Source organism: Leptosomus discolor, chromosome 9, assembly GCF_034619465.1.
Source record: "Leptosomus discolor isolate bLepDis1 chromosome 9, bLepDis1.hap2, whole genome shotgun sequence".
Lineage (NCBI taxonomy): Eukaryota > Metazoa > Chordata > Aves > Leptosomiformes > Leptosomidae > Leptosomus > Leptosomus discolor.
The window spans coordinates 14,176,783-14,198,543 of NC_141399.1; the positions used below are offsets into that span (position 1 = coordinate 14,176,783).

Sequence of the window (21,761 nt, forward strand, 5' to 3'; positions counted from 1 at the left end):
CTGATGGGTCCACACCTGCCACCTCTGTTGGGAGAGCAGTGACATGGGGAGCCCACAGCTCCAGATTCACAGGTCTCGGAAAACCAGAGCCCACCCTGGCTGTGCCCCCTGAGGCCCTCCATCCTGCACCGACAGGGACCCTGTCCCTCTGGGCACAGCTGTGCCCTCACCAGGACGGGGTGGGTCACTGCTTTGCCCCTGCCCCGCATTGCGCATCCTTCTGCAGGGAGGAGGTTTCAAACCAGGAGCTCCAGCTTGGCAACATCTGACTGCCAAAACAGTTGCTTTAATTATAAAGTCCTGAGCACTTGTGTTGGCTGTGCTGAGCGGCATCTAAAAATATCAAAAACACTAACTCACCCCGTAATGAGACACTTAGCAGAGGGAGCCACCACAGAAACCAAACCAGCAGTGCCAAGAGGCTTTTCCCATCAGGAAAGCTCACAGAGCCACCATGCGCTCCTCCAAAGTGCTCCAATGAAACCATGGCTTGGGAAGCAAGGGAGACAGCTTCTTCATGGCTGCATTTTCCCTTCGCTTCAGCTCCCTGCATGAACCCCGGCCGGGGCAGGGGGTCCAGGAGAGGTGTGAGGATGTCCCGGGTCAGGCCAGGCATGCCCAGACTCATCCCACAGGGGCCCAGCGCCTGTAATGTCATAATATATTTTCTTTTAGATTTTATATTTCCTTTCTGATTATGCAGAGATGATGATGTGACTGGATTAGGCCACATCTGAAGTGATTTCAGCAACAGCCACCTCAGGTGGGTGACTTGTCCCGTACGCTGCCAGCCCCACGGCCAAGACAGATTAAAGCAGTGAGCATTTGCAAATACGGTTTCAAAAAGGGACTTTCTGGGCCATTTTCACTCTTAAGTGGTGCCTATCAGCCCAGCCTATGACAGCCGAACTGCTTCGCAAGCGCTCAGACAGGTTTTAATGGCCAAAATTTGGCCGCACTGAAGGCAGCACTGGCAGGGCTGCAGTGGGGCAGGAGTCCAGCACCAGCTCTTGGGTGCCCTTGGCTCTGGCACACCTGCAGCCACGGGTGGGCCAGCACAGGCCCCATAGTTACCTTGGGGCAGATGATGAAGGACATGGGGATTGTTAAGGATGGGAGGTGGCACAGAGCCTGGAAATGGGGAAAGGGCTCCTGCTGGCAACAAAGCAGAGGGAAATCATTCTAGCTGGCGGTCCCAGGAGAGTGAGCCCCATCGCTGATGGCTAAATCTTAGACAAACCTCTCCTGATTTTCCCAAAGGAGCTACAAGAACCCCATTGTTCCTGATACCCAGGAGGGGAACAGAGAGGCCCTGCTCCCACCACCCACCACCCTTTGTCCCTCTAGGCACTAGGGGCTGAGACACTGGCCATGGCCCTGGCATGGGGAGAGGGGCAGGTATGATGGGAATGAGCTTTGGCCACAACCACGCTGTGGAGGAGCACCAGTGTCACATCCCATCCCGGCTGTCTGAGACATGAGGGCACGTCCCAGGAGAGCTACTGGTTGTGGTTCAGCTTTTGATTTACAGCAGCTCTTATCAAGAAAGCTTTCTGTGATCTTTGTAACGGTGAAAAAGCAGCTGGGACCTTACAAAGGTTTCTGCCGCTTGAGATGGAGAGGCTGGTGCTTCCCAATGCCACCCATATCCTTATGCTCATCTCCCTAAGGGCTTGTCCTCCGTGAAGCAGAGTGATGCTCCCATCCCAGGGATTGGCTGACACCACTGTGGTGGCTTTGCCCCCTTTCCCAGGGGTCCCTCAGTTTCTTGGAGCAACGTGAACAACTCCAGCTGAACACACTGGCACAGCCAACAACCTTCCTGCTTATAGGAGTGACCCACAACCCCAATGCTGACACATGCAGTTTTAAATACACAGTCCTGCCTGTGCAACTCAGAGCAGGCAGGAGGGTGCTGCCTGGGCATGCTGCCCGCCAGCCGTCGGTGGCCTTTTGCACACCAGCCTCCCTCGGTCAGCAGGGCAAGATGTTGGCCGTCCTCCTCCCGTGCCTGGCACAGGATTGCACTCGGGAAAGCTGGAGCCAACCCCAAGCTGCTCTTTTGGCAGACGCCTCGCTCGCAATTAAAGGCAAACCCACAGAGAGCAGCGTCCCAGGGCTCCAGCGCAGTCAAGTGACAAGTGTTTGGTTTCTAGTGTGCCCAGCGCGAGGGCACGGTCACCTAGCTCCAGGAGGCCGTGAGGATGAGCTAACATAACAGCCTGAAAAACAGGGATTTTTTGCGGGCAGCTGCTCCCTGCCTCATCTGACCCACTGCTCCCACCCCAACTCTGGACACCTCTCATGAGCTGACTGTCTTTCACTGGTGGACCACTGGCATGGCCAGGAGGTGGGCTGAAGGTGGTGGGAGGAAAGCATTCCTTCAGCACAACACCCACCCAAAAGCAAGAGGCTGAGGGGAGTACCTGCCCTGTCCACAGCCCTCCACCACCAGCCATGCACAGGCTGCTCTTGGCAGCTAGTGTTTATGCCATCAGCTCTCTGTGTCTAGCACATGATGGGTAGAGGGCTGCCCTGCACCCCATTGCCGACAGACCACCCCCTCCAGGGGCAGCACACATGCCAAAGGCACCATGAGCAAGGACCAGGACACCAGTGGGCACCAGGCTACCACCAGCATTAGTAGCCTTTCCAGGGCTGTCCATGCCCTGATACCCCCTGAATCACGGACAGTGCGCGTCAGGTGCACACATCATGCTCTGGCCCCTACTCTTGCTTTTGCAACTTTTCCCTGCCTTTCCCCCTACACATCCTGGATGACTTCACCCCAGGGCAGGTGAGTCTGATGCCCAGGGCAGCCAGCTCTCCTGCCCCCCATGTGTGCTTAGGCACATGCTGCCCACAGCCTGGCCACCCTGCACCCCCATGCCTGCTCCAGGAACCACAAGCAGAAACACAGCAAGGTCAGGGGTAGGTGCAGCTGAAACACCTGAAATCAAGTAAATATGGGGCTTGCTAGAAGATACTGGTTAGAGGACACAGTTCTGTGCCTTACTTCTGTCCCCAGCATCAAACAGGAGAGGACCAAGCTGGAACTGGGGAGCAGGAAAGTGGCAGGTTTCAGAGGAGACAAGAGCTCATGTCTCAGTCCTGCCTGGCCAGGAGCCCAAAGCCCCATGGGCAGAGGCTCACCTAGGGCCCTGCACACAAGTGGAATGAGCTTAGCCGTCCCTTGCCCATGGCACAAGGTCTGGGGTGAGCACATTGGTACCCAAAGCCCAGGGTCCCCTGGGTGGATAGGGCATGGATGAGTGGGCTCGTACCCCAGGCTGAACTATTACATAAGGGCAGGAACATGTGCGGGCTGCCGGGTGAAACCATAAATAATGTTTGTGCCAGAATCCCAGCTCCAGAGCCAGCGGGACCAGGGAGCCATGCTCTGGGGAAGCCAGGTCCAGGCAGGTGAGGGCTGCTGGGGTGGGCATAGGGAGCCCCTGGGGTGGGACACGGCACTTCAGGGAAGACTAGGCAAGGTTCGTGTCCCCTCTGAGCCTGTGCTATTTAAATCCCTCGCTTGTGAAAGCAAGGCCCAAAACAAGCAAATAAATATTATCTGGAAACACAAAAGCCCTGACAAATCGCCCAAAAATTTTCTACGTGGGCTGTGCGGAGGTTGCACAACAGGAAGAGGCTGTTGATCCCATTTGCTCTGTGCCGACGCCGCACTAGCCTCCACCCAGAGCTGCCTGCTCGGGCTTCAAACACAACTAAACCCAAAGTCAGGCAGTGAGACAGATAACGTTTCCAGGTAGCCTGCGGCCAGGTGTGTCTCCCACTAAGCAAATCCAGGCCGGTAGCTCTCAAGCACTTCAGGGAGATTTGCAGGAGCGTTCCTCTGAGAAATGCTGTCAGGGGAGCAGATGCTAAAGAGAGGTGCAGAGAAGAGGATGCTGCATGGGCTTTCCTGAGCTGTGTGGTATGGAATTGCTTCTCCAGGGGTACAGAGGGCTTGATCCTGCATGCATCGCCCCCATCTCCTCCAGCCCCCCCCCCCCCCCCCCCCGGGAACTGGGAGCATGCAGTGACACCACTCGCAGTAGCCATGCTCTCGCAGGGCCAGCACCCCCCAGCTTTCTCCTTTCGCATCATTCACATCATCCCCCCTGAGCTAGAACTCAGAAACAGCCTTCATGAGCTGGTGACAGGGTCTCCAGGAGCATGGAGGGGTTTGCTTACAGGCCAAATCAAGGCTCTTGCAAAACAAGTTAATGATTTAACTCCTTTCAGGGGTGACTTGCCCTTAAACTTCAAAGTCTGGACATCTTATGGAAGCAGAGAGTTTGACCCTGAAAGCACCCAGCTCCAAACACAAGACAGGAATGCTGGGCTTTGTCCCTGGACAGGTGACACACAGGTTGGGGATGTATGGAGCACCCAGCTCCCACAGAGAGAGCAGCCAGACCCTGCCTGGGCATAAGCCCAAAGCAAGGAGCAGGATCCCAATGGGGTGCTGGTCTGTGCTGGGTGCAGGTTGTAATGAAGGGGTGCAGCATCAGGGCTCCCTTCTTCTCCCCCCCAGGGTGCTGCAGCATCCCCCGTGCTGGTCACTTGCTGCCACCTGGTGCCATCTCGCCACAAGTGCTGGGGACCTGGGGTGTTGAAAATGGGGACCCTACGGGCACAAAGCACCCGTGGGGTCCTCATCCTTGACACCTGTGGCCCCAAGTGGCCCCAGTTGTCCTCCAAAGCACAACCTTCGCCTGGTTCTCCAAACAGGTCAGTGACCTCCCTCCTGCCTACAGGGTTCAAGCTAGGACTCCAAATATTTTGCAACCGCCCGGACATCACCAAGGGTTATTTCCCCTAAGGTAGGTGGCTGTTCCAGGCATTGTATCTGGAGGTGGCACTCATGGTGTCCCAGAACAGCCTGGGAACAGGGATGTGAAGCACCTGGAACCTGCAGGGTGGTAAATAAGAAGAATTATTCATGTTACTCCAAATCAATTTTCTTTTGCAATAGGTTAATAGGCCCCCAAGGCAAAGAGAGAGCAGTAAGGACTGTATTTCTTTAGTAGAGTTTTTGTTAAGCAAGACTGTCATTCCCACTAAAAAAATAAGGAAACTCAAGATTAACTCAACCTGCAAGGTGGCTGCAAAACATGCAGCAAAATTATTCTCACTCATTACCAGTGGTTCCCTGTGGAAGTAGGAGACACACTGTTTTTCACAGCTCCATCAGTAGCTCACTAACTGAGCTGGAGGACAGGCTGCTTAATGAATACACAGCTGAGACTACCCCAAGGGGGTGTGCTGGAGAGCTAGGGTAGGATACAGACATCTTGGCAAACAGACCAAAAAAAAAGAAAAAAAAAAAGTGGAAAGACCAATGCAGGATTCTGCTCTCAGATACAAATAATCAGCATACAGAGGCAAGCTAGGGAGCAAGGCTGCAGGAAAGGGTGACTCACAGGCTGAGCAACGTCATTCGAGGGGGTTGTCAGGGGGGGCTGTTGTTGTTATTGTTACCATTTATTTATTTTAAAATCAAGCTGACTGGGATGTTTGCTCTCAACACCCTCATGAAGCCAGACACCCACTGTTTGAAGGCAGCAAAATCTGAGCCTAGAGTTTGCCTAGCTGCCTGTATTACCCCTCCAGGTACAGGGGGAGCGGCTGGCAGAGCCTGCAGGATTTTGTTCTGGATGCAGCAAGTCTGCAAACGTGCAAGAGGGTGCTGCAGGGAGTTATGAGCACTACCCCAGCATCTGATGGGGACAGGAGAAGTAATAAAGCTGAATTTCAGCAGAGATTCAGGCTACTCATTAGGATGCCCTGTGAGCCCAGCAGCCCCTGGGGAGCTGTGGTGGGATGTCCAAGACTGATAGGGTCATTCAGGGCTGATGCAGGAGTCAGTCTGGGGATGGCCTGGATGATCTCTCAAGGTTTCTCCCAGCCCTGCATTACTACTGTCCCATGAAATGGCTGCAGAGCAGCACAGGCTGCTCCTTGAGGTATGGGCATAGACTCTGACCTAGTGCCCGAGCTCTCCTGGGCTTCCCGAGCACTTGGGTGGCAAAGGCCAAGGCAAACCTGCATGAAGCCTCCCCTGCAGCTGTATTTGCCTGTGCCTTGGAAGGACTTTGAGTTATCCACGCAAGGAATGCACTGAGGAATTTCAGAGCCCAGGCCAAGGGAATACCCTGCAAACCTGGGGGGGAGCACAAATCCCTGTGCTGTTACTGGAAACCTGCTGGGTCACCAAATGCTTCTGTCCAGCTTTTCCCAGAACACAAGAAAAGAAATAAAATCAATAGAGCAGCACACCAGAGCTGCTCTCTGGAGCAAAACGGAGGTTTCTGGGAAAGAGTGGGGTTCAGAAAGCGGTGTGATGCCACAGTCTGCTCGGCACCCAGCAACAGCCAAAGTCCTTGTCAGAACACCGTGTTCACAGCTATTTGCCTTTTTTTTTTTCCTACGAAAGGAAAATCGAGGGTCGCTCTCCGTGTGTCAAGCTGCGGGCAGGAGGCAGCAGCCAGGCAGCGCTATCGGGCAAGGAATGGCAGGGAGAAGCCACCGAGCGCTGGTGGCCCAGCAAATACTCACTGAATAATCCCAAACCGCCCCCAAGAGGCTGGTGTTCGGAAAAGGGCCTCCCAGAAGGAAAGACAACCAAAACCAAATCCGCTACCAGATCCTATATGTTTTCCTTGCGTTCGCCATAAGTCTCAGCTGGAGGGTCCAGGCAGGCGCATCACGGGGCAGCCGCGGGTGTAACGGGGAAGGCGTGCCTCCGCTGTGCCCTGGCGTGCGGCGACACGGGAGGGCGGGGGGGCTGTGGTGCCCCCTCCCACAGTGGGCGAGAGGGGCTGTGCCCCAGGGCGCCCCCATCCAGGCTTCTGTGGAAAAACACGGTTTGTGTCTAAGAGGGTTGTGAAACAGGTTGAGTAAGAGTCAGGTTCAGCCAGTGGGGGACACCCACAGCAGCACCCAAACCATGGTGCCAGACACTCCGAGCATCACTCTGCCTGTCAGAGGTTGCTCTGTGCAGGGCTGCACCAGTGAAGCTGCCTCACAAGACCGCCGATGCTGTTATTCTTCTCTGCTGGAAAAAAGGGAGAAAGATGCTTCTCCACTACAGACAAACATCTGGCTGCAGCTGTGTGGTGCAGGACTCAGCCCAAGTTTCCTTGGGTGCTCAGGTTCCGAGGGCACCACATTTTCCCCTTCAGACGCAGCCAGTCACCTACCAAGTGCCCAGGAGCATCTGCCACCAGCTCTGTCCCTCCTGCTCCCATGGACACCCCAGGAGCAGGGCAATGGGCACCACCATGGACCTGGATGCTCAGCAGCAAAACACCTTGCTCAGAGGCATCGTTAGGTTCATTAGTGAGCCAGTCCTGTTGTGTTTGCAACCTCTTTTCAGGATACTGTGAATCGGCCTCAGCAAGTCCCATAAGAACCAAGGGCGGACTCCTTACTTAGCTCTTATATGAGCTTCTACCTCTATGAGCTTTGCCACGCAGCCCAGCCCCAGCACCAACCTGGTTTATTCACGCATGTACAAGGAAAGCAACACTAAACACCAGGCAACACACCAAATAGCAAAGTCCTCCCTCCTGCCATGCCAGGATGCTCAGGTTATGTGCAGCTTCCCAGTACCCAGGCTCAACACAACTGGGATCCACTGGTTTCCTCATGATTCTCCCAACCCTTCCCACAGGACACCCAAACCCACTGTAAGAAGCAGAAGCCTCTGCCCTGTCCTGAGCCCCACACGCAGCCCAGGAACGCAGCCTTACCTGGGGGGGTGGCCCGGGCTCAATGGGGACTCAGCGCCAAGGGGGCAGCAGTGGAAAACATATGAGCAGCCCTTGCATGGCATGGAGCTTTTCTGGCTCCCAGCAGGAAATTAGGGTTAATGGGAACAGCGACCAGTGTTACTGGGTGTGCTTTCAGGTGTGTTTCCAGGTGCAGGCAGCTTCTCTCCCTGTCTCTCCTCAGTGGGCTCAGCTGCTGCTACGGGGCCAGCCTGGGCACTGGCACAGCTGGAATGAGAGGCTGCCACCCTTGACTGTGCAGAAGGAGCGAGCTGTGGGTCAGCACCCAGACCCCCCCTTCCCAAATAAAAATCCCTGGGGATTTTTATCACTGAACTATGAGAAGCTGCAACCTGTGATGCAGATGCCCCAAGCCACCCCAGCCCCTGCCTGCAGGTGGCAGGCCCCCTGCCATCCCCCTGCGCTGCAGTAATCCATAGGCTTCCTGCAGCCACTGTCACCTCGACCAGTGCGTTACAGCAGCAGCAGGGCTGGGGTGCCATGGCAGGGTCCGGGCAGGAGGATGAGGTGCCAGCAGGATACTCCCCAGCCCTCCCTGCAGCTCCTCTGTCACACAAAGCAGCTGCTGGTCCTCGACAGCCTCCTGGGGAAAGGAAGGAGAAATGCAAATACTTCTGCCTGGATACTGACATAACACTCTTCCTAGCACAATGTATGAATTCAGGAAGGCTTGTAATTACAGCTGAAATTGGTATTTAACACACTTTCAAGAGTTTTAAGAGGAATCTTGGTGCTTAAAACCTAAGTCTCCTGTCCCTTGAGGTTTTATTTCGCTTCTTGAGTGTTTACGGCCACCTCCCCTTAATAAAAAGAAAAAAACAAAATTCGTATTGTCTTTGAAGAGACACGACTTGAGGCTTCTTACCCTTCACCATCTCCCTTGACATTATCAAATATTCCTCAAGGCAAAACCTGCATCTCTCAGAAATGTGGGGAGGAAAGAAGAAGCAGAGTAAGTCCCCTGTGCGGTGCATCATCTCACACCACAGCCCCATTCTTTCTCAAAGGAGAAAATAATCATTGCACAGTAGACACCTTAAATCACTAAACTTTAATAGCCATATAAATCCTTTGCATACAGCAATCTGTGGCATATGAGAAACCATATAGATGCCCAACAACTTTTTTTGGCTTTTACCACATAAAACTATGAGCATTTTTTTTTTTTTAAATCAACTCCTGTAGTAGAAACAATAACCAAGCAATTAACAGCAAATTTCTAGTCTTCTAAACCAACAATGTTTCTTCTCTTAAAAAGAGCAGAGAAGCTGATGGGGAGTTTCGGATATCTGTACAGATCGGGGTACCTCAGAAAGATGGCGAAAAGATGGCTGTCAGCACCGCAAACGTGCATACCCAGTCTGCGGGGGGACTCTAGCAGCACCTAGTGTCAACCCCCAAGGAGGGCTGGGGGTGACCAAGGGGCGACAGCCACCTGCTGATTTGCCTTTGAGAGGACCACACACCGCCTTGCCCTCCAGCAGCCTTGGGTCCTGCCGAGACCAGGACCAGCCCCTCCCCCTGGGACACGCAGTGAGGGACTGCACCCGGGGAGATGCAGGATCCGTCCCTGTACGTCACCTTGCAGGCTGCAAAGCATAGCTTGTCTGCATTGCCCGTTTCTATCTATAGGAGTTATAATCAAGAGGACACACAAGCGCACTGTACCTTTCCATGCCACCGCCCAGCGCCTCGCAGGCGAGCTGTCCCCCTCCTCGCCACCCAGCAAGCCCAGGAGCCCGCACCCCCGCATTATTCACAGAACACAGCCCGCTCCACCCCTCACACCTTGTTTCGGTGACGTCAGCATTCACAGAATTCACGGAATTCATTAAGAAAATCATTATTTACATCAACGTGTTCAGCAGCATACATGGCCAAAGAGCTGAGACAAGAGTTCGCCAGAGTTTGTTGACTTGCACCCTGCCCACAGGCTTATTGCTCACTCAGGCTTGGGGACCAGATCACCCGGGTGGTCTCCAACCCTCCAGTTTGCACAACGGCGGTGAAGCTGCTGTCTGCACCCCAAGTTTTCACTTGCTATGTTCACCTGCAGGGGGAACCATCCCTTGGGCAAGGCAGGCTGTGTGCGGATGCTGTACCCTGGGCAACGTTAAGGCATTACATATATGCAGGAGCTGTTTGGGGATTTAAAAAAACCCACTCAAAGTGTAAACATTTTTGCACATACAGTCATTGGACTTCCACGCATGAAGTTTTCTGTGTTTTCTGCATAAATCATGAGTTAGGGAGCTACACAAAGAGCACTCGAGTAGATGCCTGGAGCATTGGGGTTCTCTTACAGCACGGCAGCATGCAACGCAACAGACTCTAAGTAGTAGAAATATTGTAAGTCTCAGTCCAGGACGCTTCCTCCTTCCTACGCTTCTTATATAGTTTAGGTAAATGTCATTAACAACTACGGGCCGGTAACTTGGGTAAGATGGGCAGCTGCGTAAGGAGCTTCAGCACAAGGCATGGCTAGTGCTTGGTGATTTCAGCTCGTTTCTACTTTTATCTCTAAGTAGAAAAGGGAGAGATTCTGCTTCCATTCCTGTATCTATGGAGGTTGCTCAATGATCCCTAGGTCGCTGTGCCGGCGGTGCTATAGGTTTAGGTATCAGTGATTCTGTCTTCCTCAGGGACTTTGGCACATTCACCCCGATTTGTACAAGATCCCTGAGAACTTATCAAAGCTGTAGTACTTTACAATTTAAAAGACCCATTGTGGGTGCTCGGTTCCCCACCACGGCTCACGCCTGCTTCTTGTTATTGTCTATGATGTGCAGCAGTGCCAAGAACTCCAGGATGAGGTTGGCCGTTTTGCGGGGCCGCTCCACCACCACCGAGTGCCCGCAGTTCTCCAGGATGTACACGTGGCAGTCCGGGATAGCGCTCGCTAAAACACTGGCACCGGAAACATCCAGGACCTGGGTGGCAGGGGAAAAAATAGTCACTCCCATGGGCAGAGCTAGGTTTTGCTGAACACTGTAGAAACCCCATTGGAGCTGCCTCTGCAAGCCCAAGTGAGATGTTGTGCAGGGATGCGGACACAGTCCTTGTGGTGCCAGCCCCATCCTGTGGTACCCACCCGTGGGGACGGGACAGGGAGGCTGCACAGCGCTGGCCTCAGGGAACACTCTTGGATGCTTTTTAGCTGCCGGCTCAGGGCAAAGAGGTCATTGCAAGCGAACATCTGTACCTTTGCATTTACAGAGCCCTTTGCATGCCTGTAGCTTGCCTCCTTCCCTCTCCCACTCCTCCCTCCATAAGCAGCCCTATGAAGCCCCATGCCTTTGCCTCAACGCCTGCCCACGAACAGTACATCTCTCCCCAGTTACCAGGACAATTCTCTTTGCTGGCACTTTCTTCCTCTTCCCAGCCCACGCCTGCTGCGGTGTTGGCACCGGCCCTCCGCCTGCCCCCTCGCCCTCCCCAGCCCCGGCTCTCCCCTCTTCCCCCTCTGGCCTCATGCTGGCTGTCAGCTTTCTGCCCATCACCACACTGAGCCCCCGTGTCCAAACCCACCGGGGACAGCAACACACGCATGTCAGCTCGCAGCAGAGCAGTGTACAGCTCGGCAGCACAGCCCCTGCCGTGCCCCCATGGGCAGAGATGGAGACACGGTCCCATGGGGGAGTCAGAGGGGGCCGTATACCTGGTCCTGCTTTCCCCAGATGACCTGCGTCGGCACTTTGATCTTGCTCATGTTCTCATGGAGAGAGTGCCTGGACTTTTCATCCACGATTTCTAAAAACACTAGTGGGGGCAAAAGGAGAGTCAGTCCTAGAAGGGGGATGCTTTGCTCTCCCTTCTTGCAGGGGTCCCTGCGGGCCAGCCCTGCCAGCGTCCCCTCCCTGGAAAACCCAGGCAGGGGTGATGGGCAGAGCCCCAATGGGCTGTCCTTGCACTGCCACCAAACCTCGCTGCAGAGAGACTGCCCCCTCCAAGCCCATCTCCTCATAGATATTAGCACTAATTAACCCAGATGGCAGGATGAGGGTGAAGTAGCAAACCCATCGCCCATGGGGGTAACAGTGTATTGTTACCAGCGACCAAGGTGCATCCCCAAATCTGTTAACGACATTGCCCCCTCCCACCCTCAGCAAGGCAGCAGGGGGGTGCTGGGGCCAGGCAACATGCAGGGGACACCGGGGCCGGGCACAGCCCGTCCCCACACCCTGGGGGTCCAGCTGGAAAGCCTGGCGAGAGGGGCTGCCACCGCGCACTTACGTTTCCGGTAAAAATCATTGTGTGGGATGCGAACGTCGACAAGGCCCTGGAGGATCTGCAGGGAGAGCAGAGGAGAGCTGCTGGGGGGGACCTGCACCCCACACGGGGCTAAGTGTGCCCAAGAGCACCCGTGAGCGCAGCAGGCGGCCATGAGTGTGCCCCCACCACCCCGACGTGCCCTGTGCTGCTTGGCCCCAGCACGAGCACCTTCCTAAGCACGTCTGGTGGTCACAACCATGCTTGAGTAACGCATATTTCAGCAACAAGTATTTTTGTCTTTTATGATGCAATCCCAAATTCCTCCCCCAGGCCAGCTATCCACCGCCAGCAGGCCGCCTCAGCCACGACTGTGCTTTTCTTCCTTCTTTTATTCTTTTGCCAAAAAATAAAAAAAAAGGTCTTGGCGTTACCTTACATTTTTTTTTTACTCTCCAATCTACTCATCCCAGACTTCCTAAGGAAAACCAGCTAAATGGCCAGCCCCTCGCCAAGTTCCCCTCACCTGACAATGAGGTGATTAACATTTCCATCGCTTTTGCTTCAAAAGCAGCAAAAAATCCTGCTCCAGGCCAGACAACAGCCGTCTTAGTTATTTAATGCTTCCTGCCAGCCATATTTACTTAAAAGCCCTTCAACATCCTAGCCTGTTACCAAAGACCTTGTGGGAGGAGAAATTTCAGCAGGCGGTGCCAGATGACGGTGGGAAAAGTGAGTTTGAGGGGAAAGTGCTGGAAAGTTCCTGGGAGCAGGCCAGGGTGTCCCATCTGGGTGATGGGGAGATGGCAGCACCGGCTCCACTCCTGGCATCACCTCAGCTGCCACCATGCAGTCATGGGGCGAAGCAAACCTGCCCCCCCCCCCCCCCAACTCCAAGCCCCCCTTTCCCAGCTGCTGCAGCCAGCCCAGGCTCCTCACCTGCTGTGGCACCTTGAAGCGAACATAGGAGCAAAGCTTCAGCATATCTGCCATCTCCTCAGGCGTTGAGGGAATTAAAGGGATCCTGTCAATGCGTTCAGACTCTTGCAGCTCCCGGAGCTGCTTAATGAACTTGCTGTCAGTGGTACTCGGCAGGCCTGCGTTGAACAAGAAGGGAGGCACAAGCTAAAACCCCAACAAGACACCAACAGCCCCATCAACAGAGTGTCAGTGTACTGACCACCATCATCCCTGCCTCTGGCCTTCCACTTGCTCAATCATTTTAAAAAAAAAAAAAAGAAATCAAAATAGAGGGAGAGAATAAAATCAGTAAGTATGTACAGCAACCTTAATATGTACCCAGAGGTACTCCAGCCTCCCTCCTGCTCCAGGGCTTGACCACCGAGCCCCGTGGGCTGACACAACACAAGGTGTGTTCCCTGTAGACAGCCATGAATATTTTGGCAAAAACTATAGTGTTTATTTTTGTATGGACAGTGGATGCAAATACCAATGCCTATGCTCAGCCTACTACAGCAAAGGGTCAGAAGCCCCATCTGCATGAAGAATCCCACAGCAGCTTAATCCCAGACCTCTCTGAAGCCCCCACATAGAGGTTTCACATCCAGAAAGACCCAGAGAGTTGGCTGACACCTCTCCCAGAGAGGAGGGGGAACTTTGCCATCCCCAGAGCCTAGTAGCTAGGTAACCTTGTGCCTTGCTTCACTACTTAGTTCTTATGTGGGAGCTGCTTTCCTTGCGTGGGAGGAGGAAAGAGCTGCTATAACAACCGGCATGCAGCAAAGCCCTCCCTGGCAGAGAAGCTCCCTGCCAAACTGCCCAAGCCTCCTGCAGCATTTAATGACCAGGATCCCCCCAACACCCCGGCCAAGGGGGTGGCGGGGGTGGAGGGGTGCTGCACAGGCACAGGGACATCCTGCTGACCTGCGCCTGGCCCCAGCGTGCTCTTCCCTCTTGGACCACCCAAACGTGGGAGAAGCAAGCTCATCGGCACCCAGAGCCCCAGCCCTCCAGCATGCTGGGGCTCTCAAGCGGCCAGTCTGGGGAGACTTTTCCCATTGCTGCTTGGGTTCCCCCTCCAGACTGAGGGGCTATGTATGTGCTGTGCAAAACAGCTGCCACCCCACAGGGAAACATATTTTCCTCCAGAGCAGGACTTTTCCCATTTGCCCTAGTCCCAGCTCTAACTACAGCACAGCAGGGCAGACTCCAAAGCCCTGGAGAAGAGCAGTCAGGACAAGACTGTGTTTTCCTCCCATGCCCTGGAAGCGTGCCCTGGCAGAGATTTACAGACTGTACATACAAATTATTTCAAAATGTTTTGCAATAAAAGCCTATTTTGCCTCCAGCACTGCTCTGGGCTTCGGCACCATCTCCTTCTTGCCCTCTCCCCACCTCACCTCCCCTTTATTGCCCACCTGCAGGACAGATAAGGGTCAGGCTGCAAATGTCTTCTGGGTACTGAGCAGCATAGACGCCAGCAACGTTTCCCCCCATGGAAGTGCCAACCAGATGAAAGGGCCTTCTGTTCAGCTTGATGCACTCCACAAACTGGCAGGGGAGCAGAAGGAGCATTGTTAGGGGAGAGGAAACAACGATGTGGGGTCATTAGAGAAATTCAGCTCAAAAGCTTGAGGTCAGTGGCTCTGGCTGCCTATGAAGGGAGGGAGCAGGGCCACACGAGGCAGGGCTCATGGGGCTTAGCAACCCTTATGTCCCCACATCCCTCACATCCCTGCATCCCTCTGCAAAGGCAATGCAATGCTGGGGCATTACCTGGTGTATTCTCTTAGCTTGCCCACTAATGGAGTAATCGTCCAAGGCTGAGCGGGTCGTGCCCTCGTGCCCGGGCATGTCAACACACACCAGGTGCAGGTTCTTCGGCAGGAACTGCAGAAACGAACCAGGGGTGGTTACTGTGCAGGGGAACCACTGCAAAGCCCAAGGATGGAAACCGGTGACCAGGGTGGGAGCAGGGGGGCCACTCTCCGCCTAGCAGCCCTTGGTCGCTCATGCACCAGAATAAGTCAGCTCATGTATCAAGGATGACACGATGAGAAACTACGGAAAAGGCTCACTTCCCATGGAGGAGGCAGAGGCAGGTATGTGCTGCTCTTCCCATGAAGCTCTGCATGTCATAGGGATGAAAGGGATCCAACGAGCAATGAGTGCAGAGCTAAGAAGGGTTTCTAGCACGTTACAGTGATCGTAACATCCCACACATGCAACCGTTGGGTTCCCACACTGCACTCAAGCCCAGGACCATCGACTCTCACCAAGTAGCAACATGATAGAAACGGAGTCCCACCTTGACTATAGACAGCCACATGTCTTTGTGGGCTGAGAACCCATGTAACATCAGGATGGACGGTCGGTATCCGGGTCTCCCTCTATAGGAATAACAAAACTGATAGTCATCGTAGTTTGCATATCTAACCTGCATACCCAAGGCTCGGCGCCAGTACCTGGAAACAAGGAGAAAACACCACCAGTGAGTGAGGCAGGACCAGGGCCTTGCAGCAATATAAGCCAGGTGACAAGTGCAAACTCAGCTGCAGATTTGATAAGGCCAGTCAGGTTGGGCTCGCATCAGTGCTGTCATGGCCCTAACTGGGACTAACTCTGAGCATCTGGTCCCTGGACCAGATCCCACACTTAGATGTGATCCCTGACAGGTGTAGTACTGGCCGCTGCTATTCATGGCTGCACTGCAGATGGCTTGTGGAGACACTCTGTTAAAAACTTAAAAAAATACCTGAAATAACTAATTTGCACAATTCCTTCAAGACAATGGAAATGGGTCAAAATAACAATCCTAAAACTGAAAATACCCGAAGGCTGGTATGAGGAGAAAGGCTCAAGAGAGAAAGGCAGCACACATGGCAAGGCAGCATGCAGGACAGGCAGTCCAAGGGAGGCACTGGTTCCAGGTGGGTTTATTTGGGCACACCCTTGCAGCCATGGGACAACATCACACCACGGACAAGCACACCAGATCCCAGCCAAAACAACCGTGTCACCCAGGAGCACCACAGAAACCCATTTCCCGTATATGAACTAGATGATCTTCAAAAATTTATTTATACAGACACAAAGGACCAGAGAGGGCCATCCTTACACAGGGTCAAACACCCCAAAAGATACCAGGCTAACCCCAGGGAAACCTGGGTTATTCCTCTGAAAGCAGAGGCAGATAGCTCCTGCCAGCGCACACTTGCAGCCTGCTCAAGAAGGATGCAGTGAAACTGCCGGCCAGAGGGGACCTGGGCAGAGATTATCGGTGACACTTCGGACACATGATGTGTACGTGCAGTCCAAGACAGAGGAGCAGGCACGCTTTCTCTGCATTTCCCCTATGCTCAGATGTAACCCTTGTCAGGACAACTACCAGGCTACTCCTGACGGCCAAGCTACAGGCAAATATTTTATACACAATAACAGAATGTATTTGAGACACAAGAGCAAGGTCACCAATACTGCTGGGCTGTCCTAGCTCTCTGCCCACTCAAAGCTTATGCATAGTGCAATCCTCTTTTAGCATAATCCCTTTTTAGAGGGAGTTAGTGGGACTTAAGCAGCATCTCGGCTCTGTGCTGGTCCTACAAGGAGAGGTGAATTTCTCCCTGAATAAGTGTCTTAAGAGTCCTCGCCTCAAAGGCACCGGTGTAAACTACTGATGGGCAAGATGATAACATTTTTAGCAACTGATCCTGATGGATCAATTCAGCAGAAGGCAAAATAATCTGTGCAAAGCTGAACTGATCCCTCGCAAGGTGTTAACGCGCTTAGTGGCAGCGGCTAAACTGATTAACCCCTGGCAGCAGAGCAGGCAGGGCAGGCAGAGCAGGCAGGCTCTGGGGCTGGGGTCAGCGGGGCAGCCCGGGATGTCACACCTGGCAGGGAGGCGCATTAGCAGCAGGGGAGGGAGCGAGGCCATTGGCAACGGGGGGGGGGCCCAGCATGACCCTTGGCCACGCCGGCTGAGGACACGCAGACCAGCAGCGAGGAGGAGGAGGGGGGCAGCGAGTGGTGGGAGAAGGGAGAAGTGTCCCCAGGAATGCTTCGGGGACCTCCCAGGAGTGGTGCCACAAAGCTGGAGCCACACAGGGCTGAAAAGGCAGGGCAGCATGGCATGCTGGCTGCCCCCCCTTCAGCCTTTGCCAATGGGGAAACACAACGATTTTGCCCCAGAAAAAGCCAACTCGGAAAGAAGCAAACAGGAAAGGAAGAGTAAAGGGCAAACCCGCTCTTCTTGCCCACTGTCCCTAAGAAAAGAGGTGCCCCTGAAACAGAGAGCATTGCAGTTACTCCTGCAAGATGCCAACGCTGCCAGAAACGCTGGAAAGGAGAGAGAGAGAGATAGGGGCGCTTACCCTTCTAAAGAAAGTGGCCCTGCTGATCTCTGTTCACACGCTCCCTCCCTCAGTCGAACACAGACCGACCTACCCACGGTGTGTCTTCATTCAGCCCCTAATTTACAGCCCTGAAGGACAAGGCAGCAGGGTCTTCTCTACCTGCCTCTCAACCTGGCTCCTGAAAGCTCTTGGCATCAGCCCCTGTCCTGCCACCCCTGCCCACGGCCCTCTGAAGGCTTCACCCCAACCACACTCGCTCTGCTCTAGTGCAGCAGTGTTTCTCCAGAGATATTGCTCTGAACCTGAGCCCATCAGGGTCCTCCCTGGCTTCCACTGGCTGCTCATATGTCCAAAGGAAAAAAAACAACCTTTGATTGACAAACCCGGTACCATATGGACCTGCCCCAAGCAGCAGCCCAGATGTCCCCGGGGCAGGAGGCTGTCACATTGCCTGCTCTCCTTTGAAGAGCGACGTTTGCCTTGCAGGTCCCCACACGATGCACAACGGGAAGAAATTCTCCCTCGTGCCGATTCAGTCACTGGGGTTTTCATCCCATCCTCCCTCCTCACTCAGCCCCGAGATGCTGTAATTAAAAGGTTGCTAATAAATTTGCCATTAGAAACAGGCTTCATCACGCTGCTGCGTCTGAGTGACGGATGGGCTAACGTTCTCCTCTCACAGGAGGTCACTTTGATTTGGAAACACCCCGTGAGCAAAACTGCAGGAGCCACCATCTGCCAGCGGCACGTGAGGGCAGCCTGCCGCGCTGCCTGCTGCTGCCCCAGCTTCCGAAGGGAACGTTATTCCAGCTTTCCTCTGCAACAAATCCAGACAGGAAAGCCACCAGCTTGCTTATCACTGATCTCCAGGGACAGATGAAGACTGAGGGATGTAGCACCTGCCTCCTGGTATCGGAAAGGATGAGATAAGGAAAAGAATCCCTCCATCTTCTCTGATGCTCCAGCCCAGAAGAGAGGGGGAAAATGAGAAAAGCCTCGTCCGTAACTACCAGTGAGAGAGAAGTCCCTGCCTGCCGAGCAGGCTGTTAACCGGGAGGGAGCATGTGAGCCCGGGGAGCCGCGCAGAGCTGAGGACGCCCACGCCGATGGCTGCACTGACGAGGCGGGAGGTCACGAGCCTGCTGGGGCTGCCAGGCTGGGGGACGGGCAGCAAGAGTGATTCTTTTTCCAGCTGCAGTCTCATCCTTGGGAGAAACAATCCAGAAACTTTTGGGGACATCCCGCAGCCCAGCTGAGTCTGCCCTGACAGATATAAGCCTCAGCAGCAAAAAAGTGATAAGAAAGTGCCATTTTTTTTCTTCCAGAGATGCTTAAAGCTACACACAGCTCGTATGCCCATGGAAAACCCCACCTCACCTTCTCCTATTGCCATCAGAGGCAGGAATTCCCACCTCTGTCCACACCGACTTGCTGCCTGCGGGTTCTTCGTGCACCTGTGTGTGTGCTGGGGACCTGATGGGGACCAGCAGTAATTCCACCCCTGCACTAAAATGAGAGCAGCTGGGCTAATGAACTCACCAGTAGTAGATGCGGATCAGCGCTGAGGGCCAGAGGAGGAAGGAGGCCACGAAGGCCAGGATGGGGATAGCCAGAGTGCCACCGGCAATGACAAACATGTTCAGCACATCCAGGTCCATGCTGGTTTCCACCACCCGGCCTCACCTGACCACATTTAGGGAAGGATCAGAGGTTAAACACCAGAAACAACGATAAGTCAATGCTAAATGAGATCTCTGCTGCCAGGGAGAGAGGAAAGCGGCTCTGCGAGAGGCAAAGGATACCGATCAGGAGTGCAGCAAAGTCTCTTTCAGTTTTAAAACTCAATTATTTCTTCTGGCTCCTTAATGGATCTAATTAATGCAGTGTTATCCTCTCAGGAGAGCACATCTCAAACAGGCAATGAGCATTCTAACAGACACAGACCACATCCAGGGTAACAGGGTGCGACAGTGCAACATGGCCCTTGGGGCACATAGCAAACGGGGGAAGCACAGCCCCACTCTGTTGGGTGCAGGCAGCCTTTCGGCCCTGATGGTGCAGGCAGGGCTGCCTTAACACAGGCTCCGCGTTGCTTTTCGGAGGCAAGCATCCAGCTCTGGCTCCCCTCCCCCTGCCCGATCCCAAATCCCCAGCACACAACCACTGACCTAGAATTGATGGCTTGAGCCCGGCTCTCATTACTGCTCCACACAGGCACCAACTAATCAAGGGAGCAGAGCCTATTAATGGGCTCGGAAACCGAAGGAAACAACCTGGCAGGGTGCTCTTTGGCGACCAGCCCTTATCTGAGACAAATTCGTCCCTGCCCCCACGTCCTCGCTACTGCCCCATGGGGCCTTTTTGCACTTGCTGTCGATCACAGGTCCCCATCCCTGCTCCTGAGCATCCTTCGGACAAACCTCAGGGGTGGCAGACAGAGGACGTAGGGTGCAAGGGTGAGGTCTCACACAACGCCATGCTCGTCCCTGAACTCGCCCTGCCACAGGCAGCTGGGATATATTTTTCTCATTAAGAGATTAAACCCTGTCGCACACACATCTCCTCTAATTCCCCCTGCTAACCAACTTAAGTCTCGCCCTTTCCTCAGCACTAGCTCTTTTGTCATACATTTATAAAACGAAACATTGCCAATGCCTGCTCTTCCACGAGCCATGCCCCCCCCATCACCACCACCATATTTCTCCGTGCCAGGACTGCCAGATTCATTCTGCTTCCTGCAAGACCCACGGCAGTATGTGGTATGTTATGCCATGAAGCAAGAACAGAATTTCCGCAGTCACATCCTCTCCCCCTCTGAAGCCGTGACACTGGATCACATCAAACCCACACATTACACATGACCAAGAAAAACCGTTTACAGAAATTCTGAAGCAACAGCCAGGTTTGCCCTCTTCCCCCAGGGAAAACAGGAATAGCTGAAATTTGAGGAATACTGTAAATATTTCCACCAGGCACCTCCTTAACAAAGCTAAACCTCATTTCCTTCTTCAAGTCTCAACCACACACCATTATTCGTTTAATTAACATTTTGCAGAAAGATTTTTGATCTCTGCATGGCTTGTTCATAGATAAACACTTTGTGCAACAGATAAACCTTGTACGTGAGAACGGGGCTGCACAGGAGCCCACCTGAGAGCGCTCGTTGCCTTTCACTACTAAACCAGGAAAGAAACTAAGCACAGAAAATTGCTATCATTCCCATGGGCAACCCGTAACAAAAGAAGGTTGCAGCTAGGAGAAAGCACGGGAAAAGCGCCGGGCGGCGGGAGCCCCTGTGCTCCCCAGCGCGGGGTCACTGCCACCACTGCCTCCACCGCTCTTGGAAAGCAAAACAAGAAGGAGAAAGCCTCTAAAAAGCCCAGCTTACTTTACAGAGATCCCCTCCTCCTCTCGGCACAGGTCCCGCTTGCTGTGGGTAGCGGCAGCGTCTGAAAACACTGTCGGAAGAGGAAAAAAAAAAAAAAAAAGGTTAAAATCGCACTGCTGCTTTTTCTCCTCCTTTCAGACTTGGTAGCCGGCTGAGATGGCGAGTTTGAGGCATTTAAGCCACCAGCTTCCCTTCAAGAGGCCTCATCTTCTCCTTCTGACAAACCTTTCCCCTGTTTATGTAAACACAGTCTTTTGTACGATAAAGCCAAACGAGGGCACTTGTTCCAAGCAGGAACAAAGTGCAAGCTGCCATCGGAGACAAAGCGAAAGCCAGCTCGGTGCGGCGGGGAGAGCCGACGCCAGCAGCCCCTGCCGTGGCAGGGCGGCGCGGCACCCCAGCGAAGCGGGGCTCATGGTTGCGCTTTGGGTGATTACAGCTATTAGAACAAAGCCAGCTAAGCTGCTTCCCATCCCCTTCCTCTTCGTCTTAAATGTAATTTTCCAAGCGCTCTCAGGGCCCCCCCCCCCCCCCCCCCCCGAGCCTTCCCCGTGCAAGTTAGGCTGAAGCGTAGGGCAGCCGCAGGAAATTACAGGAGAGGCAGGAAAACTCTGGCCTGAACTCACCATCAGGTTTTGGCCACGGAAATTCAAGCTGAAGGTGCAGTGGGAGCAACGGAGCCCCCCCCCCCCGCAAGTGCTGGGGGCTGCTTCAAGCCAAAAAATCCCCAAGAGATCCCCCTTGCTGCAGCTGTGGGGCTGAGGGTGCCCTTGGGGCCTCCCATCCCCATCGTGCCAGAGTGTTTCGGCAGGGCCATGGCAGCCGCCGCTCACCACGTGAGCCCCGGCGCCCAATGCCGGCCACGCGCACCCAGCAAGCCCCACTCGGGGCCCCGCCAGCCATGGGTGCCCTGGAGGGAGGATGTTGGGGGAGCCCCGAAGCACGGCCAAGCCTCCTTCTGCGTGGGCAGAGCGTCGCCACGGATTTCCACAGCTACCTCTGATGGAGGCATTGGGAAGGAAACACCGGCAGGCCCAGCTCTGTGCTCAG

At 54.2% G+C, this 21,761-nt stretch overlaps 1 protein-coding gene across 1 annotated transcript; it reads right to left on the reverse strand.

Annotated features, from left to right (window-relative positions):
• Positions 1-10,552: 10,552 nt before the first annotated feature.
• ABHD6 (abhydrolase domain containing 6, acylglycerol lipase) lies at positions 10,553-18,981 on the reverse strand. The gene is made up of 8 exons (XM_009949705.2): positions 18,863-18,981; positions 15,277-15,433; positions 14,745-14,858; positions 14,387-14,519; positions 12,948-13,105; positions 12,033-12,087; positions 11,458-11,558; positions 10,553-10,729 (listed from the first exon to the last, which is right to left on the reverse strand). The coding sequence occupies exons 1-8, from the start codon at positions 18,979-18,981 to the stop codon at positions 10,553-10,555; spliced, it is 1,014 nt and encodes a 337-aa protein (XP_009948007.1).
• Between the last annotated feature and the right edge of the window lie 2,780 nt (positions 18,982-21,761).